Here is a 19,869-nt window from a genome sequence, read left to right as displayed (position 1 = left end):
AGAAACAAGTTCCTAACTATAACTACCTACTGGTGACCTCCAGTAGGTGATATATACAAATATATACGTACATATAAATATATATATGAATATACCCAAACAAGAATAGATTTCTTTAAATTCATCCGTAAAATCAAATTATTGAAATTTTTCAAATTGAGAACCACGGGAGAGCAACCAGCAAGAGCTGTCACAATGGGACCCATAGGAAAACAAGAATGAACAGTGACTATTCAGGACCTAGATACTCTGGCTATTCTAGAAGAATTAAGGGATGAGAACAGGACCCAACCAGTGTTACCAAGAGATAATGCTATAAGAGCAGAAGAAATGGGAGTAACACAAGTTGGAGAGAAAAGTCCCTTCAAAATACTATCTCGCTTCTGCCCCCTATTACCCACTGACGCAATTGATAACTTCTCGGATACTGTAATTCAAGAACTCCAACTTTTAAGATCAAAGGAGGAGAAATCAAAAATAAAGATTAAATGGAACTTGCCATTTAGTAAGAGAAAAGCGCTACAGAATTTAGTACAAGACAAATCCCTTATAATAAAGCCATCGGATAAGGGAGGCAATGTTGTCTTACAAACCTGAGTCACAAGTGAAATGAGTACTAGTGAAGTACATTTTTTGGATCTAAACGTCTTTGTGTATCCTGATACCATTCAAACAGCATTGTACCGCAAAACCACAGCAGGTAACTCTGTTTTACATGGATATTGTAGCCATACAGCAACCCTTTTAAGAAGTATCATCTATGGGGAATTACTTCGTATTAAAAGGAATAGCTCCCAAAAAGCAGATAACAAGAAGGCGGCTGACAAGAGTATAAAAAGATTTAAATCAAAAAGTATAAAAAGATTTAAATCAAGAGGTTACTCGCAAAAACACTGCAGATGGCTAGGGAAAAAGTCGAAACAAAGGAAGGACACACCCTATTGAGAGAGACAGAAACACGAAGTTCAAGAGAAGGTACATGGAATCTGAGATTAATTACCAGTTACTCATCAGCAGCCAGTAAAATAAGAGCTATACTGGACAAGAACTGGAAAATCTTAAAATCAAACAATGTGGTGGGGAAAGAACTTTCGGATTACCCTAAAATATCTTTTAGGAAAACAAGATCCATAAAGGATCATCTAGTACAAAGTCATCTCTCAAAACCGACAATAGCCACTGACTTGCAGAACCTTCAGGGCTCATTTCCATGTGGGAAATGCAAAGCACGTAGTTCCAGTAAGAGAACTCTGATGTACCAAATTCCAGGGTGCCAGTCTCGCAAAAAGATCTCCAAATTCATGACTTGCACCACAACACATGTGCGAGTACTTGAACATCAAGGGGCTATTGCCAACAGGGATGAAAATTACCCTGTGGCATGCCACTTTGCCAGCCACCTTAATAGCAACCGAGCACTTCTTCAACTCTCCTGCCTAGATTGCATCCTCAATGACATCAGGGGCGGACACAGAGAAAAGACGTTACAACGTTTGGAGTCGAGCTATATAATCGAACTCCAAACCAAGTTTCCTAATGGGCTAAATGCTGGAGAGGAGTTGATAACCCACCTATAAGAAGCAATAGCTTATACAGCACGACTAGTTGTCATGGCAAGAGATTTGAAGGACTATAATAAGGAAAGAAATAGTTTATTATGATACAATAGACATAAATATGTCTGCCCATCCAGGGCTGAATAACACCAAGTCACGACTGTAAATATTATATGAAAAATAATGTATAAATTGTATGAAATTAATAGAATAATTTAATTTGAGTATTCAATTTATGATTTGATTGAATAATGAACTATTTATAAAGTATGCAAAGCAGTTCTATGTAACCTCAAGAATGGTGACATGGAAAAAGAGATAATAACATGTCTGCTCATCCAGGGCTGTATAACATCCAGTCACGACTGAAAACACAATATGACGAATAATGTGCAAATCGTAAATAGAATTATGGCAATTGTTCAATTTGAGCATTCATACGATGAATTACATATTAATGAATTGTATATTATGATTTAGGACAAATTAATTATGTTCACATTTATTTGCACACTCCAATATGGCGTTTGAACTGTCTAGTATAGTCCTTCTTTTATTATTTTTGTTTCAATATGCAAATATAAACTTCCGCTTCCTAGACGCCAGCCGACACTTACGAAAGCTACAGCTGAAACGCGACTGTTTTTGTTATTGTTGTGCACGTAAATAAATCCCTAACAGGTTTAAAAAACTAACGTGAGTGCTGGTCCTTTCTGCCTTGCAAAGCAGCAGAGCGTGATACATATATATATATATATATATATATATATATATATATATATATATATATATATAAATATATATATATATATAGATACACACACACACACACACACACACAAACGAATGCGAACTCCGTACTTCTGGTGCAAATCATAGATTTATTGCAGCCCTTGCACCACCGACCTGACGCGTTTGGGTCTGAACAGGCCTTGATCACATGACGCGTCTGCATAGGTACTTCTGATATTTAAAGTGCTAAGTCCCTACACACATGACATACAATTTTCATAGACATAGAAGAGATATGTTTTATACGTGCATTGCTCAAAAGTCATTGCTAAAATTCTCAAGTTAGGAAATTCATTGTAACTAATTGCATGAAATGTTTAGAACAGTTAATAAAATCACATTTCCAAATTTGTTAAAAATTCTAAAAAATACAACGTAACTGTTTAAAACCATTTGTACCTGTCAAGTGCTGTTAGCACTGTATTTATACTGCACTTAAATGACCGTGCACACATACCAACATTTTGACAGATTTTATGTGCACCACAATCAAGGTATTGTGCATGTGGCATAGCTGCCCTACTTTACAGAAAAGTGAATCATCATGCTGTTGTTTGAATAATTGGGTTATCATGTTTTTTCACTCATATGATCGTACATTTAGCCCCAGTGGGCCTATACTCCTTAATTACATGATTAATTGAAACTGTTAATCGGCTAACATTGATACATTTATACAAAACGTAAAGCTGTGCAATATAACTGGTTTAAAAAAAAACTTTATACATGTCAAATCCTTTAACCTTGCAATCTGCACTGCACTTAACTGCGCGTGTACACGGGTAGGTTTGGTGGGGGAGAGGTGTGGCGCCGCGGCCAGGGTGACTGACGCTGGAATCTGGGGATCACGGTTCGATCCAAGGCTCCAGCGGCAGGTTAGCCCAGCACCATGTGACTCTGGGCAATAGCTTGCTTAATCTTCCCGACGGCCCTCAACGCCTAGAGACCCTTGCGGGTGTGTGTTCGCGCTTTACAAATGTGGATTATTATTTATAGCATGCAACAAGATTAAGGGCTTATACCTTAGAGGAGCTATCCCGATTTTTTGAGCAGTGACCCCTCACTTTCTTGCTTATATCACAGGGTCATCCCATTTTTGTACACGTTTGCATGGTCAGCTATAAGCCCCAGTGGGCCGGTTCTTCCTCTCTTCTATACTCCAAATATGTAAGGTGCTTGTGCTAAAAAGGGGGTACCACACTGAACTATTAAGTTCATAAAGTGCTAAGTGTATCTCAGTTAAAAAAGGAAAGGATTATTATTCCTATTGTTACTGTTACATGGGATTTCAACAGAAAAAAGAGGAATAATCTCTCTATTAAATGTTTTATACTATGGAGGGATTAAAGACAGGTAAAGAAGTCCTCGCTCGAGTTATGTCCCTGTGGTGTCTTGGTGTCAAGTTCTATTATGTACCTTGTCTCAAGTTTTCTAAGGAGTGGTTCCCGGTCGCCACCACGTCTCAAGACGGGAATAGCATCCACCACAAAGTATTTTAGATGGCTTGAATCATTATTGTGGATATCCTTAAAATGCCTTGCAACCGGGTATGCAGGGTCTGAATTAGTGACTGCCCTTATGTGTTAGAGTATTCTTTTGTGGACCTGCAGTTTTGTACCGCCCTCAGATTGTAGTCCACAAGAAGACTGCAACACATAAATTGCGTATTCTGTTTTGCACAAACAAATAAACCAATAAACACATAAACCTTTTGGAAATTCCAAGGTTTATTTAAGACTGTGTGAATTTATTTGATAAATGGGACATTATAGGTATCTCGAAGGTAGGCGATCTCTGGTCCGATGGGAGGGTGGTCCCATTTTCGGAACTACAGAGAGAGAATGAGCTGGCGATTGCAGAGACCTTCCATTACCTGCAAGTACAAACTGCTCTTCAGGCAGTAATTACGGGGGTTGAGGTCCTTCGGAATCATCACCATTAGAGGATAGATTGTTAGAAGATCATGAGCCGCAAAGCGATCTCTCTCACCTATAAAAAGTTAATTCATAATTGCCCAGATGCGCTTCTTCCCTTGCGACACCGCTGGGATGCAGATCTGGGTGGGCTGCTGATGACGACTGGCCAGAGGCTTTGGCCTCCCCCAAACAGGTGTCAGTTAGAGCACAGTTTCAACAGTGCACCTTAAAATTGCATAGGTCTTACTTATCTCACAACGCAATGGTTAAGATGGGCAGAGTGAATGATCCAACCAGTTGTAGGCAATTTGGATGGGCAGGGTCCTTTTTCCATACCATTTGGGATTGCTCAGTAATCCATACCTTTTGGGGATCTGTAGTAGCATGTATGAATAGTGTGTGTGGCGGTGATTTAACACCTTCAGCCAAATTGAGTCTGCTTAACATTTGAAAGGCCACAGACTTGAATCACATGGAGCAAATCTGGGTGACCCTGGGCATGGTGAACACTAAACGTAAGATAGCTCATCTATGTGGAGGGCAGAATCTGCACCACGCTCCAGAGACTGAAAAAGAGACATGGACCGGTGTATGGTAAAGGAGAGGGTGGTTTATGAAAGCAGGGGCTTGCCAAAAAGTGGGAAAGGATCTGGGGCAAATTGAATGTCTACAGAGGGAGTCCCTAAGCAGCCCCACTGTGATGTCCTTCGCGGCCAGGAATACCAGCTATACTACATCTGATTTACACCAGGCTGGGTATATATTGTAACATAGACAGGGAGGCTGTTCGTAGTTGGCCTACATTGCAAACACTTGCTGTATTTATGCATACTTATTGTGGTGTACATACCTGCTTTTGTTTTACTATGTGTCTAATAAAAAGATGTCCTAAAAAAAGTACTCCAAGGACCAGGCTTGCTATCTAAAACAAGCATTGGCAAAGGCATTAGATCCCAAAAGGCAATACCTGTTGGCTCTTCCAATGCTTAACTGGTGTGCTCTTGGGGTACATAGCTAAAAGACACTAACATTGACAAAGTCAATAGCCCTCACATCACTGAGACCTATTGGCTTTGCCAATGCTCGTTTTAATTTGAGATGGAAAAAACACAGGTTTTAAACTCTGTGAATATGATTTGGAGCAGTTCCAAATTTTTGGAGCAGTGCAGTGAGACATACTGCCGGTAGAAGATCCGGTGTTTGTGAAAAATTATTTGAGCAATTTCCAGCAGACCTTGGTGCTTCTGTAATTGTACCATGCACAACTGGGTGACGCAGAGTTTGGGATATACGAATAGTTGGAGGAATGACTATACATAACGTGATCAAAGAAATAGAGAAAAGTTATCGGCAGAGGATATGAAACGGAGATACTGCTACAGTCAAAGCTAGTAAAGTATGGGAGCGGATGACCCAAGGATGACTGTGGAGGTAGCGATAAGAATGGTTCTGAGGCAGGAGGGTTTTATTTTCTAGTTGTTTATTCAAGAATAAAAGGAGCCCACTGAAGTGTGTCCTCATCCTGTGCTTTCAGTCTGCAACTGCCGAGCAGAGAGCAGAAGCATTGAGAACTCACAGAGTGGCTAAGCACTCACAGGCTATAAGTCAACGCATAAGAAGACTAAAGCATGCATAACAGGCGAGTTAAAAACATAACAATTCCATCACAAGTGCAACAATGGGGTGCACATGTAGTAAATTAAGGACTCAAGTTATGTATGGATCATTGCAATGGCCCAACTCACATGCAGGATAGGATGAGGAAAAGAAAAGCAAAAAAAGTTATGGATAGAATGCTAGAATTGATCTCAGCCACTGGTAGTTATGCTGATCGCATCCCAGTCTATTGTTATTGGTATATGCTAACTTGTTATAGCTCGCGATAGTTAGACTGTGCACTGCCTCGTATTATTATCTTTTATATTCCGCATCCTTCAAGCGCCGCTCCGCGTTCTGCTTGTCTCGGTTGCTGAATGAGACGGTTCTTAACGCATTCAGCAATGGTGCTGTGGACGCAGAGTTCGCTGACAGATGGGCTTCACTGCATTACTGGTTAAGGAATCAATTTCTATTTCTCTTCAAATACTTACGCGCCTTTGTGGATTATTCTCCCAATACAACATATTACTGGCGACGAGGATGGGAGCACCACTCTGCTTCATTTCTATTGGAGGCAAAGTTATTCAGTTGTTGGTGCCTCATTGGATAATCTCCTCTCAGCCTCCTGTCTGTGCTTTTATTTTTTTTTACTGATTCCTGTTTCCCTAAAACAGTACTAGGAGTTACACGTTATTGCCACAAGTTATTCATTTCAACTACTGGTGCACATGCAACGGACTGCCATTTCCTCCATTCTCTCTAATATTGGATCCTACGTGCGGCAAAAAAAAATAACATGTCTATATATAATCTGCATTCTACTTACTTTATTTTACAAACGCATTGAACAGTACTTTTACTGCATTATGATCCTCAAACTATGTCTGGAGGAGGTAGTTCACACCAGCAGCCCCCTAAATTTCCAGATAACCGTATCAATCCAAAACTGGAGTGGAAACATTGGTTAAAGAATTTAAAAGCTATTTGGTATCTACAGATGGCGTGGATTATAGTCCAATAAGAAAACAAGCAAATCTGTATGGTTGTTTAGGCACTGAAGAACAAAAGGTTTTTGACAACCTTCCCTTAATACCTGCTCCTGCTGGGGACCTAATGTTGCCTTAGAACGTTTGAAATTGTATTCCAGGAAACAATCCCCTGATGAAAGTAGAGTACAATATGTAGCTAGTTTGTGCATTTTAGCTAGCACTTGTTGTTTTGAAAATGCCACTGATCAATACTTAAGGGATCAGATTGTACTCAGTTGTTTTTCTAAAAAAGTACAAGACCAACTTTTATGCTGTACTATTCCTACCCTAGATCAAACTGTTAAAATCGCTCAAAGTATTGAACGTTCTGTTTCTTCCTTTAAAGCCTTAACACAAGCAACCTCGGCAATCACTTCAGCTACACAATACTAATAGCACAGACGTGAACTCTGTAAAAAATATTAGGGGTAATAAGGTTAACAGAACAAATTCTTGGTATAGATGTGGTTCTTTTCTACCACTTAGGAAACAACACTAGTTGTCCTGCCATGGGGAAGAGATGCAGTAAATGCTGAAAATTAGGTCATTTCATGAAAGTATGTAGGAGTCTTGCTTCTAGTGCGGTTAGAGTTAATTGTGTACCTGATGTCTGTCAACAAGTTGTTTATGAAAATGAAGAATGTGTTAACAAGATTTTAACCTTAGAGACCAAGTCTACTAATGATTCTACCATTCTTGCTCAACATGATGCAGAAAATGTTGCTAAGGAAAATGGTCAATTTTTTAAAGTCTCCATTGGTACCGTAAGTCTACAACCTATGGTGGACTCAGGATCACCTGTGACTATGATTTCTGAAGATACTTTTAAAGTGCTGTGGGAAACTCCTGACATTAAAGCAGTAGCTTATGGTGAGTCAGAAATTCTCATTAAAGGAAATTTTGAGGATGTATTGGAATTTTCTGGATGTCCATTTCCACAAAGATCTATGTAGCCGTCAATGGATGTAATATCATAGGTTGGATAGACCAGGGAAGAATAGGTATAATTTTAAGACCAGGTAGTACTATACCAGTTACGATTGTTGTGAGCACTTATTCAGACAGTGATGTAATTTTGCAAAAATATCATCAAGTTTTTTCTGACAAAATTGGTACAGTTAAGGATTTTGAACATGAAATTGTATTGAAACCAGGGGCCACTCCTGTAAAACATAAAGTTAAAGACGTTCCTCTTTCTATTAGACAAGATCTAAGGTTACACTTAGACCAGTTGTGTGCAGATAAAATAACTGAGCCTGTAGATTCTGCTGAATGGGTCAGTGCTGTGGTTAGCGCTAAAAAACGGATGGAAAATCCATTTGTGTGCTGATTTGCGCGCTCTGAACAAGAACATTTTAATTGACTGCTACCCCCTTCCTAAAATTAATGAGATAATTTCTACTCTGGATGGGGCTACCATTTTTAGCAATCTAGATCTCAGAGCGGCATATCACCAAGTCAGGCTCAAAGAAGAATCTCATGCATTTTGATCTCTTATTACACCCTTTTAAGTACCCACGCATGCTGTTCGGTCTAGCATCAGAGGCAAGCGTATTTCAAAAGCGAATGTATTCCTTATTCAAATATGTGCAAGGATTTTAGCCTTTCAAGACAACATACTAATTTTCGCTAAGACCATCCATGAACACAGTTGCATCTTGGACAATATATTGAGAATAATGTCCAACCATGGAATGAATGTGACAATGTGGAATATCTAGGTCACCACATAACAGCACAAGGCATCAAGCCTAAGGAGGATCTTGTCAAGGCCTTGAAAGAGGTACCACCCCACTTTAACAAGGATGAGTTGAGATCCTTTTCGGGGTTGAGCGATTATTATTCCAGATTTGTAAATGGGTATGTTACCTTAATGGGGAAAGTTGGTGTGGGAGCACACTGCTTCACCTCCCAGCAGGGTCGCCCCTAAGCATCATGATAGATGTAGTCCGACAAGCGAGTACACTTGCAAAGTCTTTAGAGTGTTTCACCAGGTGGGTGCAGATTAGTGCTGGCCATCTCTGGACACGTGTTTCTAGATTATTATCTGTCATCAGCAGAGATTAGGCATTATTTGGGGTTTCTGAGCAGGCTGCCGTATCCTTGGAACGTAGTATCTCTCCAGGCGCGCAGGTGCCTCTCCACGAGCTCGTCAGCCCACAGCGGCTCGAGGGAGCCTTCAAGTAGAAAGTTGGTGTGGGAGCACACTGCTTCACCTCCCAGCAGGGTCGCCCCTAAGCATCATGATAGATGTAGTCCGACAAGCGAGTACACTTGCAAAGTCTTTAGAGTGTTTCACCAGGTGGGTGCAGATTAGTGCTGGCCATCTCTGGACACGTGTTTCTAGATTATTATCTGTCATCAGCAGAGATTAGGCATTATTTGGGGTTGCTGAGCAGGCTGCCGTATCCTTGGAATGTAGTATCTCTCCAGGCGCGCAGGTGCCTCTCCACGAGCTCGTCAGCCCACAGCGGCTCGAGGGAGCCTTCAAGTAGAAAGTTGGTGTGGGAGCACACTGCTTCACCTCCCAGCAGGGTCGCCCCTAAGCATCATGATAGATGTAGTCCGACAAGCGAGTACACTTGCAAAGTCTTTAGAGTGTTTCACCAGGTGGGTGCAGATTAGTGCTGGCCATCTCTGGACACGTGTTTCTAGATTATTATCTGTCATCAGCAGAGATTAGGCATTATTTGGGGTTGCTGAGCAGGCTGCCGTATCCTTGGAACGTAGTATCTCTCCAGGCGCGCAGGTGCCTCTCCACGAGCTTGTCAGCCCACAGCGGCTCGAGGGAGCCTTCAAGTAGAAAGTTGGTGTGGTAGCACACTGCTTCACCTCCCAGCAGGGTCGCCCCTAAGCATCATGATAGATGTAGTCCGACAAGCGAGTACACTTGCAAAGTCTTTAGAGTGTTTCACCAGGTGGGTGCAGATTAGTGCTGGCCATCTCTGGACACGTGTTTCTAGATTATTATCTGTCATCAGCAGAGATTAGGCATTATTTGGGGTTGCTGAGCAGGCTGCCGTATCCTTGGAACGTAGTATCTCTCCAGGCGCGCAGGTGCCTCTCCACGAGCTCGTCAGCCCACAGCGGCTCGAGGGAGCCTTCAAGTAGAAAGTTGGTGTGGGAGCACACTGCTTCACCTCCCAGCAGGGTCGCCCCTAAGCATCATGATAGATGTAGTCCGACAAGCGAGTACACTTGCAAAGTCTTTAGAGTGTTTCACCAGGTGGGTGCAGATTAGTGCTGGCCATCTCTGGACACGTGTTTCTAGATTATTATCTGTCATCAGCAGAGATTAGGCATTATTTGGGGTTGCTGAGCAGGCTGCGGTATCCTTGGAACGTAGTATCTCTCCAGGCGCGCAGGTGCCTCTCCACGAGCTCGTCAGCCCACAGCGGCTCGAGGGAGCCTTCAAGTAGAAAGTTGGTGTGGGAGCACACTGCTTCACCTCCCAGCAGGGTCGCCCCTAAGCATCATGATAGATGTAGTCCGACAAGCGAGTACACTTGCAAAGTCTTTAGAGTGTTTCCCCAGGTGGGTGCAGATTAGTGCTGGCCATCTCTGGACACATGTTTCTAGATTATTATCTGTCATCAGCAGAGATTAGGCATTATTTGGGGTTGCTGAGCAGGCTGCCGTATCCTTGGAACGTAGTATCTCTCCAGGCGCGCAGGTGCCTCTCCACGAGCTCGTCAGCCCACAGCGGCTCGAGGGAGTCTTCAAGTAGAAAGTTGGTGTGGGAGCACACTGCTTCACCCCCCAGCAGGGTCGCCCCTAAGCATCATGATAGATGTAGTCCGACAAGCGAGTACACTTGCAAAGTCTTTAGAGTGTTTCACCAGGTGGGTGCAGATTAGTGCTGGCCATCTCTGGACACGTGTTTCTAGATTATTATCTGTCATCAGCAGAGATTAGGCATTATTTGGGGTTGCTGAGCAGGCTGCCGTATCCTTGGAACGTAGTATCTCTCCAGGCGCACAGGTGCCTCTCCACGAGCTCGTCAGCCCACAGCGGCTCGAGGGAGCCTTCAAGTAGAAATAATCCAGAAACACGTGTCCAGAGATGGCCAGCACTAATCTGCACCCACCTGGTGAAACACTCAAGACTTTCCAAGTGTACTCGCTTGTCGATCTGAACTGCATCTACCATGATGCCCAGGGGCGACTCTGCTGGGAGGTGAAGCAGTGTGCTCCCACACCAGTTTCTTACTTAAAGGCTCGCTCGAGCCGCTTTGAGCTGACGAGCTCGTGGAGAGGCACCTGCGTGCCTGGAGAGATACTGCGTTCCAAGAATACGGCAGCCTGCTCAGCAACCCCAAATAATTTTGCCTAATCTCTGCTGATGACGGATAATAATCCAGAAACACGTGTCCAGAGATGGCCAGCACTAATCTGCACCCACCTGGTGAAACACTCAAGACTTTCCAAGTGTACTCGCTTGTCGATCTGAACTGCATCTACCATGATGCCCAGGGGCGACTCTGCTGGGAGGTGAAGCAGTGTGCTCCCACACCAGTTTCTTACTTAAAGGCTCGCTCGAGCCGCTTTGAGCTGACGAGCTCGTGGAGAGGCACCTGCGCGCCTGGAGAGATACTGCGTTCCAAGAATACGGCAGCCTGCTCAGCAACCCCAAATAATTTTGCCTAATCTCTGCTGATGACGGATAATAATCCAGAAACACGTGTCCAGAGATGGCCAGCACTAATCTGCACCCACCTGGTGAAACACTCAAGACTTTCCAAGTGTACTCGCTTGTCGATCTGAACTGCATCTACCATGATGCCCAGGGGCGACTCTGCTGGGAGGTGAAGCAGTGTGCTCCCACACCAGTTTCTATGTTACCTTAATGGAACCTCTAAAGAAAATGCTAAGAAAAAAAGACAGTTTTTCTTGGGACACGGAAGAACAGAATGTACTCCAAGTAATAAAGAAAATCCTTTCCAGTGTTCCTGCACTTAAATCTTATGTAAGTTGACATAAATGTATCATTACTGTGGATGCAAGTGCTGTAGGTCTTGGTGCTGATTTGTGTCAGAAAGATGATTCATCAGAAACCACAGTTGGTTTTGCTTCCAGAGTTTCGCTTCTGCACAATCGAGAGAGAAGCTCTCGCTTGTGCATGGGCCATTGGCCTTGAAATAGGTACCACCCCACTTTAACAAGGATGAGTTGAGATCCTTTTCGGGGTTGAGCGATTACTATTCCAGATTTGTAAATGGGTATGTTACCTTAATGGAACCTCTAAAGAAAATGCTAAGAAAAAAAGAGAGTTTTTCTTGGGACACGGAAGAACAGAATGTACTCCAAGTAATAAAGAAAATCCTTTCCAGTGTTCCTGCACTTAAATCTTATGTAAGTTGACATAAATGTATCATTACTGTGGATGCAAGTGCTGTAGGTCTTGGTGCTGATTTGTGTCAGAAAGATGATTCATCAGAAACCACAGTTGGTTTTGCTTCCAGAGTTTCGCTTCTGCACAATCGAGAGAGAAGCTCTCGCTTGTGCATGGGCCATAGCTAAGTTTAAAACGTATGTTCGGGGGACTGCTTTCACCCTAAGCACAGATCATAAGCTCTTATGTATCTTTTGGGAGACAAAGGGTCGTCTTGTACTTCCTCAAGACTTATCAGAATCCTTTCCAAGTTACAAGAGTATCATTTTGATGTTAAATATATTCACGGGGCTACCAAATTCCAGGGCTAATTGCCTATCTCATTTGCACATTGCTTCAGCTGATAATTGCGACTTATTCGAGAATTAATGTATTGTTGGCCACACGCTTGACCCCATCTTCTCATCCAGCAAGCACATCTCCTTCAGCCACTCCACCGGACTCCACTGGACCGACCACAGCTGCGTCCACTTCAGCTTCAGAAGAACTACGTCCCACCACCACCCGCGACAGGTTCCCCGCCGGATCTGGAGCAAGATCACCGCCGAGCAGCTCACCGCCTCCCTCAGCCAGAACACTCCCACCAGCACAACGGACCGCAACGAAGCAGCCAGCAACCTCACCAAGTGGCTGACCGCCTGCGCCCATGACCTCGCACCACTAAAGAACCCTCCCAACAAACCCCGCAGCAAGAAAACCCCCTGGTTCACCGACGGACTCAAGGACTCCAAGAAGAACTGCTGCACCCTCGAGAAAGCCTGGTGGCTCGACCAGATCACAGACAACAGGACCGCCCTCAAGCGCACCACCCGCAAACACCATCAGCTGATCCGCGCCACCAAGAAGACGGCACTCAAAGAACGACTGGACAACAAAGCCCACGACAGCAAGGAACTCTTCAGCATCGTCAAAGAGTTCTCCAACCCCAGCGCCGGAAACAACGACATCACTCCCTGGCAAGACCTCTGCAACTCACACGCCTCGTTCTTCCACTGCAAGATCACCGAAATGCACAACAGCTTCGACGCACGGACCACGCACCCTACCACCGAACCAACGCCCACCACCACCACCCTCTGCAACTGGACTCCGATCAGCACCGAAGACACCACCCGCACGATGAACTCCATCCACTCCGGATCACCAACCGACCCCTGCCCACACCACGTCTTCAACAAAGCCGACGCCATCATCGCGCCCCATCTCCGGGACATCATCAACACCTCCTTCCAACCGCCACCTTTCCGGAGAGCTGGAAGCACGCCGAGCTTACCGCCCTCCTGAAGAAACCAACGGCGGACCTCACCGACCTCAAGAACTACCGTCCCATCTCGTTCCTTCCTTTTCCTGCCAAAGTCATCGAGAAGATCGTCAACAGACAGCTCGCCGCCTTCCTCGAGACGGACGGATCCCTCGACCCCTCGCAGTCCGGGTTTCGGGCCAACCACAGCACCGAGACCAACCCTCTTCAACGTCTACATGAGCCCCCTCGCAGTCATCGCACGCCAACACAACCTCAACATCATCTCCTACGCCGACGACACCCAACTGATCCTCTCCCTCACCAACGACCCCGCCACCACCAGAGCCAGCCTACACGAAGGGATGAAAGACGTCGCCGACTGGATGAAGAACAGCCGCCTGAAACTGAACTCAGACAAGACGGAAGTCCTCATCCTGGGATCATCACCCTCCGCCTGGGACGACTCCCAGGCCCTGGGCACCGCTCCCAAGCCAACGGACCACGCACGCAACCTGGGCTTCATCCTGGACTCCTCCCTCTTGATGACTAGACAAGTCAACGCTGTTTCCTCATCATGCTTCAACACCCTGCGCATGCTCCGCCAGATCTTCAGATGGAACTCCACAGAAACCAGGAAGACCGTGACCCAGGCAGTCGTCACCAGTGGACTGGACTACGGGAACACCCACTACGCCGGAACCACAGCCAAACTTCAAAAAAGACTCCAATGCATCCAGAACGCCTCCGCACGACTCATCCTGGACATCCCCCGACAAAGCCACATCACCGGACACCAGAGAGACCTGCACTGGCTCCCCGTCAGCAAGAGAATCACGTTCAGACTCCTCACCCACGCACACAAGGCTCTCCACGACCTGGGCCCCAAGTACCTCAATGACCGCATGACCTTCTACACGCCCACCCGCCAGCTACGATCGACCAGCCACGCCCTCGCCACCGTACCACGCATCCGCAGAGCCACCGCCGGAGGAAGATCCTTCTCCTACCTGGCAGCCAAGACTTGGAACTCCCCCCCCCCCCCCACCTTCGGCGAACCCAAGACCGTCTCACCTTTAGGAAGCAGCTCAAGACCTGGCCGTTCGAGCAGTAAAATACCCCTCTCCCCCAGCGCCTTGAGACCCTCCCGGGTGAGTAGCGCGCTTTGCAAATGCCGTGATTGATTGATTGCTAATCTAGATTTACTGCATTTGTGTAATGGCTCTATTTCTGAAAATGAATGGATTACTGCCTGTAACCAGGACACTGTTTTAAGCAAAGTTAAAGAATTTGTTCACTTAGGTTGGCCCCATATTAAGAATTTTAAAGGTGATCTGTTTGTATTTTGTCAATTTGCAAATCAATTCACTATTGAAAATGACATTTTCATGCGAGGTGACAAAATTCTAGTTCCCAGTCAACTTCATTCCAAAGTTCTGGCACTAGGCCACAAAGGTCATCTGGGAGCCACTGCTGCAAAAAAACTTTGAGGTATTACTTCTGCTGTCCCTACATGGATTCTGGCGTTGAAAAATGTGTTGACAATTGTCAAGAATGTGTCTTGTCTAACAAGCACTGGAAATCTCATAACACTCCCTTGGTTACAACACCTTTACCCCTTGGCCCCTGGTGCAATCTTGCACGTGATTTAGCTGGGCCAGTGGTATCCTTACCTTTTGAAAAGAAGTACATAAGTATTATTGTAGATTACTTTTTTAAGTGGATCTATTATAATTTCGTACAAGAGAAATCCACACAAGATGTCATCATTTTTTTGGATAGAATTATTTCTTTGGAATGGTACCCAGAAGAGCTAGTTACTGACAATGGTCTTCAATTAATATTAGAAACTATGCCTTGCTCTAATGGGGCTGTTGAGAGAGCAAATCGAATTATTAAAGAGGGTATTCAAACTGCTCTCACTTGCAACAAAGATGTTGCCAAGATTCTTCAAGATAAAATGTGGGTGTATCATAACCCCCCACACAGTGTTACTGGAGTTTCTCCGTTTGCAATGTTATGAGGTAGACTAGCTGATTCTTGTGGCTCAAGTATAAAGCACAAAATAGATTTGATGATGAGGTGAATCTCAAAGAAGTAGAGGATAGAGTTTTAAAATCGCAAGCAAAAACTAAGGTATTGCATGATAACAGGAGGAATGTTTGTACACCTCACATCGAGGTTGGGTCATGTTGAGAAATATGAATCCTATGAGATCAAAAGTGGACTTCAAATTCAATGGTCCTTTAAAAGTATCCCAAGTTGTTCGTTGATCAGTACTTTTGGATGATGGAAGAAGGTGGTCCATCAAAAATGTGGTTCTGTTGAATGATTCACAGTGAAAATGTGTTAAAGGTCATTTACAACAAAAACTTAGTAATGCTCTGTTTCTCCCACTCCTGGGTTCTTGTGTCCATGATTGGAATATGATTCATAAGTTTCTGGGTGTAGGTAATCAACATACTGCTGATCACTGTATTAGTCCTCACATGAATCCAAGTGTCAAGACTGGTCCTTCTGGAACACATTCTTCTAATGATAATATTACAACTAGAAGTGGTAGATTGTCAAAAAAACATTTTAGTAGCAGGACTTTTCCATGTAAATTTGTATAATATATATCTATATCTTTTTTAATATTTTGTTTTTTGGGGACAAGGGAGATGTGTTATATGCTAACTTGATATAGCACGTAATAGTTATCTTTTGTATTCCCGCATCCTTCAAGCGCAGCTCCACGTTCTGCTTGTCTCGGTTGCTAAATGAGACGGTTTCTAAGGCATTCAGCAATGGAGCTGTGGACACGGAGTTCGCGGACGGATGGGCTCCACTGTGTTACTGGTTATGGAATACATTTCTATTTCTCTTCAAACACTTAATTGCCTCTGTGGATTATTCTCCCAATTCAACATATATGTTATCTTATTAAGAAAAGGACACAACAGTGACCGAACCATTGAATAATATAAACTGGAAGAAAAAATCCGGGAGTAGGAACAGAAGTAGCAACATATAGTTCTGAGGAGGGGAGTATAGGGGGAGAGAAGGGTCCGCGTGAACAGATGAAGCTTAAGGAGGTAAGGTGCAGCTAGTCAAAGTAAGGATTCTGAAGGCTGTGGTGTGAGGCTGCACAACCAAGGACTGTGCAGGCAGTGGCATAGGGTCAAGAAGATGTAAACTTGTGTGAACAAAGGTGAAGAGTGCCACATGGTACTATCCGGTAGGGGACCATGAACCGTGATACCAGGTGGTACGTGGGATTGGTTGGAGGTAATGCCTCTCTGAGGCAGAGCAGGCAGGGCTGGACTGGCCATAGTGGGCACCGGGCGTTTTCCCAGTGGGCCAGAAGATAGGGCCATTTTCTGACCCATGATGGCCAATTTACAGGGAGCCGGTTTTGCAGCAGTGCTAAAAAATCGACCCCTGTAACAGAAGCGGGAGCGGTGCAGTAGTGCTTGACACTAGCACCCCCCATGTGCCGGAGCTTCTCAGTGGCATGCCCCCTGCCCTCACCCACCTTTTCCCCTTGGTCCAGTGAAGCGAAACTGCGAGGGTTGGTGTCTGTACCCAGTCCGGCAATGAGAGCAGGAATCGTGGTCAAGGGAGAGCAGAGATATTTCCAGAAATTAAAGATGGGAGCACAGACAGCAGACTCTGGGTTATGCTGCAGACCAATATGGGGATAGATGAATGATAGCGAGGGAGGTGACGAATGGAGTGGGAGAAGCGACAAGTACTTTCACTAATGAGGGTGGAAAGACAGCTAAAAACATACTTAAAAACGATAAATAAGAAGGGAGCAGCACACAAATTCAGCACATTGCATTCAGCTATTATAGAAAAATGGTGGTAAGTGAGGATGCAAGTGGGATGCACATGGAGCAACACACATACCTCGGGGTTTGAAACCTGAAGGTTAGATGGAGCAAAATGGAGAATAGAAACGGTGATCTAACTGTACAGACAGTGATCTGCAAAGACAAGGAGGGAGGGTAAAACTGAGGTACTGCTTCAGAGCGATTGCAGAGGTACACATCTGAGCCTTTTGAAATGAAACTAGAAGCCCATTGCATTCCGAGGACCGGTGGCAATGTTTCGAAACCATAGGACAGGAAGGCAGAAAAGTGTTTCGGCGTTGATTACTTTTTATAGTGGCTGCTGACAAGCAGCAGGGAACACTGAAAGCATTCACAGATTTTACCTCCTAGTGATGGCCTGGGTGGTATTGAGTCCAAATGAAAGGAAATTATGTCAGTCTACCAGGGCATATCAAGCTGTTATGATTATGAATGGTGGTACCAAACTATAGGCCTCTCAGAAGTCTGCAAAAACAACAATGTATGATTTATTCAGCATTCCGTCCATCATTTCTTAGCGTAGCACTTTTTACCCTAAGTGGGATGGGTATGCCCAGATGTGTGTCCCTTGCTCACTGTGCCACTCTATTCAAGCTAGCCTGGCTGATGAAGGGTAATACCCAGAAACCAGTCCCAGGATGCTTGTTTCCGGTCCAGGGAGGACCTGGCTTGGCAGTTCGGTCTGGACTGTTCCCATGAGGCACAGGGTCAAAACTGATTGGCATATGGCTGGGTCTAAACTTGGGTAGCATGGTGAGCAAAAGAACGATGGATTTAACCCAGATCTCTTGACTGGGGATGAATGTATGATTTACTCAGCATTCCGTCCATCATTTGTTTGCGTAGAGCTCTACAGAAGTCTGGGCAGCTATATACCCTTTGGGGAGTAGGTAAGAAGCAGAACGTAGGCTACTGTTGGGATCTGGAGCTCCAGGGGTGGTGAAAAGAGACTTCATACCCAAGAGGTAGCGTTGGACCCTGACTCGTGATTGCAGTGGCTGGGCTTCTGGGGAATGCAGATAAGAGTCAGAAGTAAACCCAGGCAGAAGCACAGATTCCTGGGAGAATGTGCAAGCTATAGAGCAGGGAAAGAGGGTGATGTGCCGTGAGTTGGAGTTAGATCTGTAGATTCCAATATGGCCAACAAACATGCACACTGCATTGCCAGAATTAAAAAGGTCCGCGAGAGGTCCAGGCGAGGACACAGAGCGTGCATGTCAGGCTTCTATGATAGAATGGTTATAAAAGCTGTGGAGCCCAGCACCATCAGCCAGACTTACCATGATGGTGGTGGCAGCAGGAGGAGTGGACTGAAAGAACAGCAGGGAAACAGAGTGCACCCCCAATTTTCGCCGGCGAGCTCTATCTAAGCTTGGCTGGCGCGCCTAATGGCGCAATCAATTTCTATTTAAGTCACACCACAATAAAGAAATACTCAATGAGAACTACTTGGAAATGATTACCATTGTAAGAGTTCATGGAAACATCCCTAACCCAGACCTAACAATGTCAAACATTGTATCAGCTATATGAAAATGTTGCAGCCAGCAATTAAGTACCATATTTGCCTTTACTTTGCATGTCACTATTGTGGTTAAAATATTTAAGATATTAGCAGTATAAACTGCAAATAAACAAATTCAAACGTGCAAATATGCGCGCTCACCATTCCACAATTTCTCGGTCCCTTAAAATCCCTTTTATTTCTTCTCTGCATTTGTCCTGGTGGTCTGGGTTCTTGGCCATGCAGTACAGAATCCAGGAGACCCCACTGGCTGTCGTGTCGTGGCCCTCAAACATAAAGGTGTCCACCTCAGCGCGCAAGTCTTCATCGGATAATCCTTCTCCATTTTCATCCTGTTGGAGTATAGATAATAAAATGTGTTTTGTCTAATACAGCACTTTTCTATGTAACAAAATCCCAAAGAAGGTTAGCAAACTAATAGTGTTAATATAAGTGGGGTTTTCTCATGCATGGCAGCTAAAACAGGACACAGCCAAATCTAAAAATCTGGGGAATAAAAAAGGCGGCTTTTTTAAAAATAAAAAACTTCCCAACATGCAGGGATTTTATTAATCTAGGACCGCTATGGCTGACAGCTACCAGTAAAGACTGCGAACATGTTGTGTTATCGTATTCTCTTTTTGAAGCGAGGCATATATGTATGTTACATTCTGCTCACAGATTCCAGTCCATGACATTCGTTTACCAGAAGTCTTGGTGTGGAAGCTGTGCTGCCTGGCTCCTACCTGTTCTCACCTGTATTCTTAAATAAACATCTTTAAGTGATCTACTTTGGTGACTCCTTCGCTTCCCAACAGAACAGCTATTAATATCTGACTTTCAGCACTAAAGAAAAGTGAAAAAGGGAGAATGAGATGTGAGAGGTTGGCAGAAATAAATTTCAGAGGAGAGAATATGAGTACAAGGGTGCAGAGATTGACTGAATTACAGGGAAAATGAGGTTCAGTGAGATTGAGTCTAGGACA

General features: G+C 44.4%; 1 protein-coding gene across 1 annotated transcript in view; it reads right to left on the bottom strand.

The window, feature by feature from the left end:
* LOC147747125 (cytochrome P450 4B1-like) overlaps positions 1–19,869 on the bottom strand; it is a 353,249-nt gene that overhangs the window by 101,426 nt on the left and 231,954 nt on the right. Inside the window, exon 8 of the mRNA XM_086952384.1 lies at positions 19,046–19,236. Coding sequence (XP_086808510.1) covers positions 19,046–19,236 — 191 coding nt within the window. The remainder of the gene's footprint in view (positions 1–19,045; positions 19,237–19,869) is intronic.

This window comes from Lissotriton vulgaris, chromosome 1_1 (assembly GCF_964263255.1).
Source record: "Lissotriton vulgaris chromosome 1_1, aLisVul1.2, whole genome shotgun sequence".
In the NCBI taxonomy this organism is placed as follows: domain Eukaryota; kingdom Metazoa; phylum Chordata; class Amphibia; order Caudata; family Salamandridae; genus Lissotriton; species Lissotriton vulgaris.
Note: the sequence above shows the minus strand (reverse complement) of the source record. Positions and strands in the feature narration are given on the sequence as shown.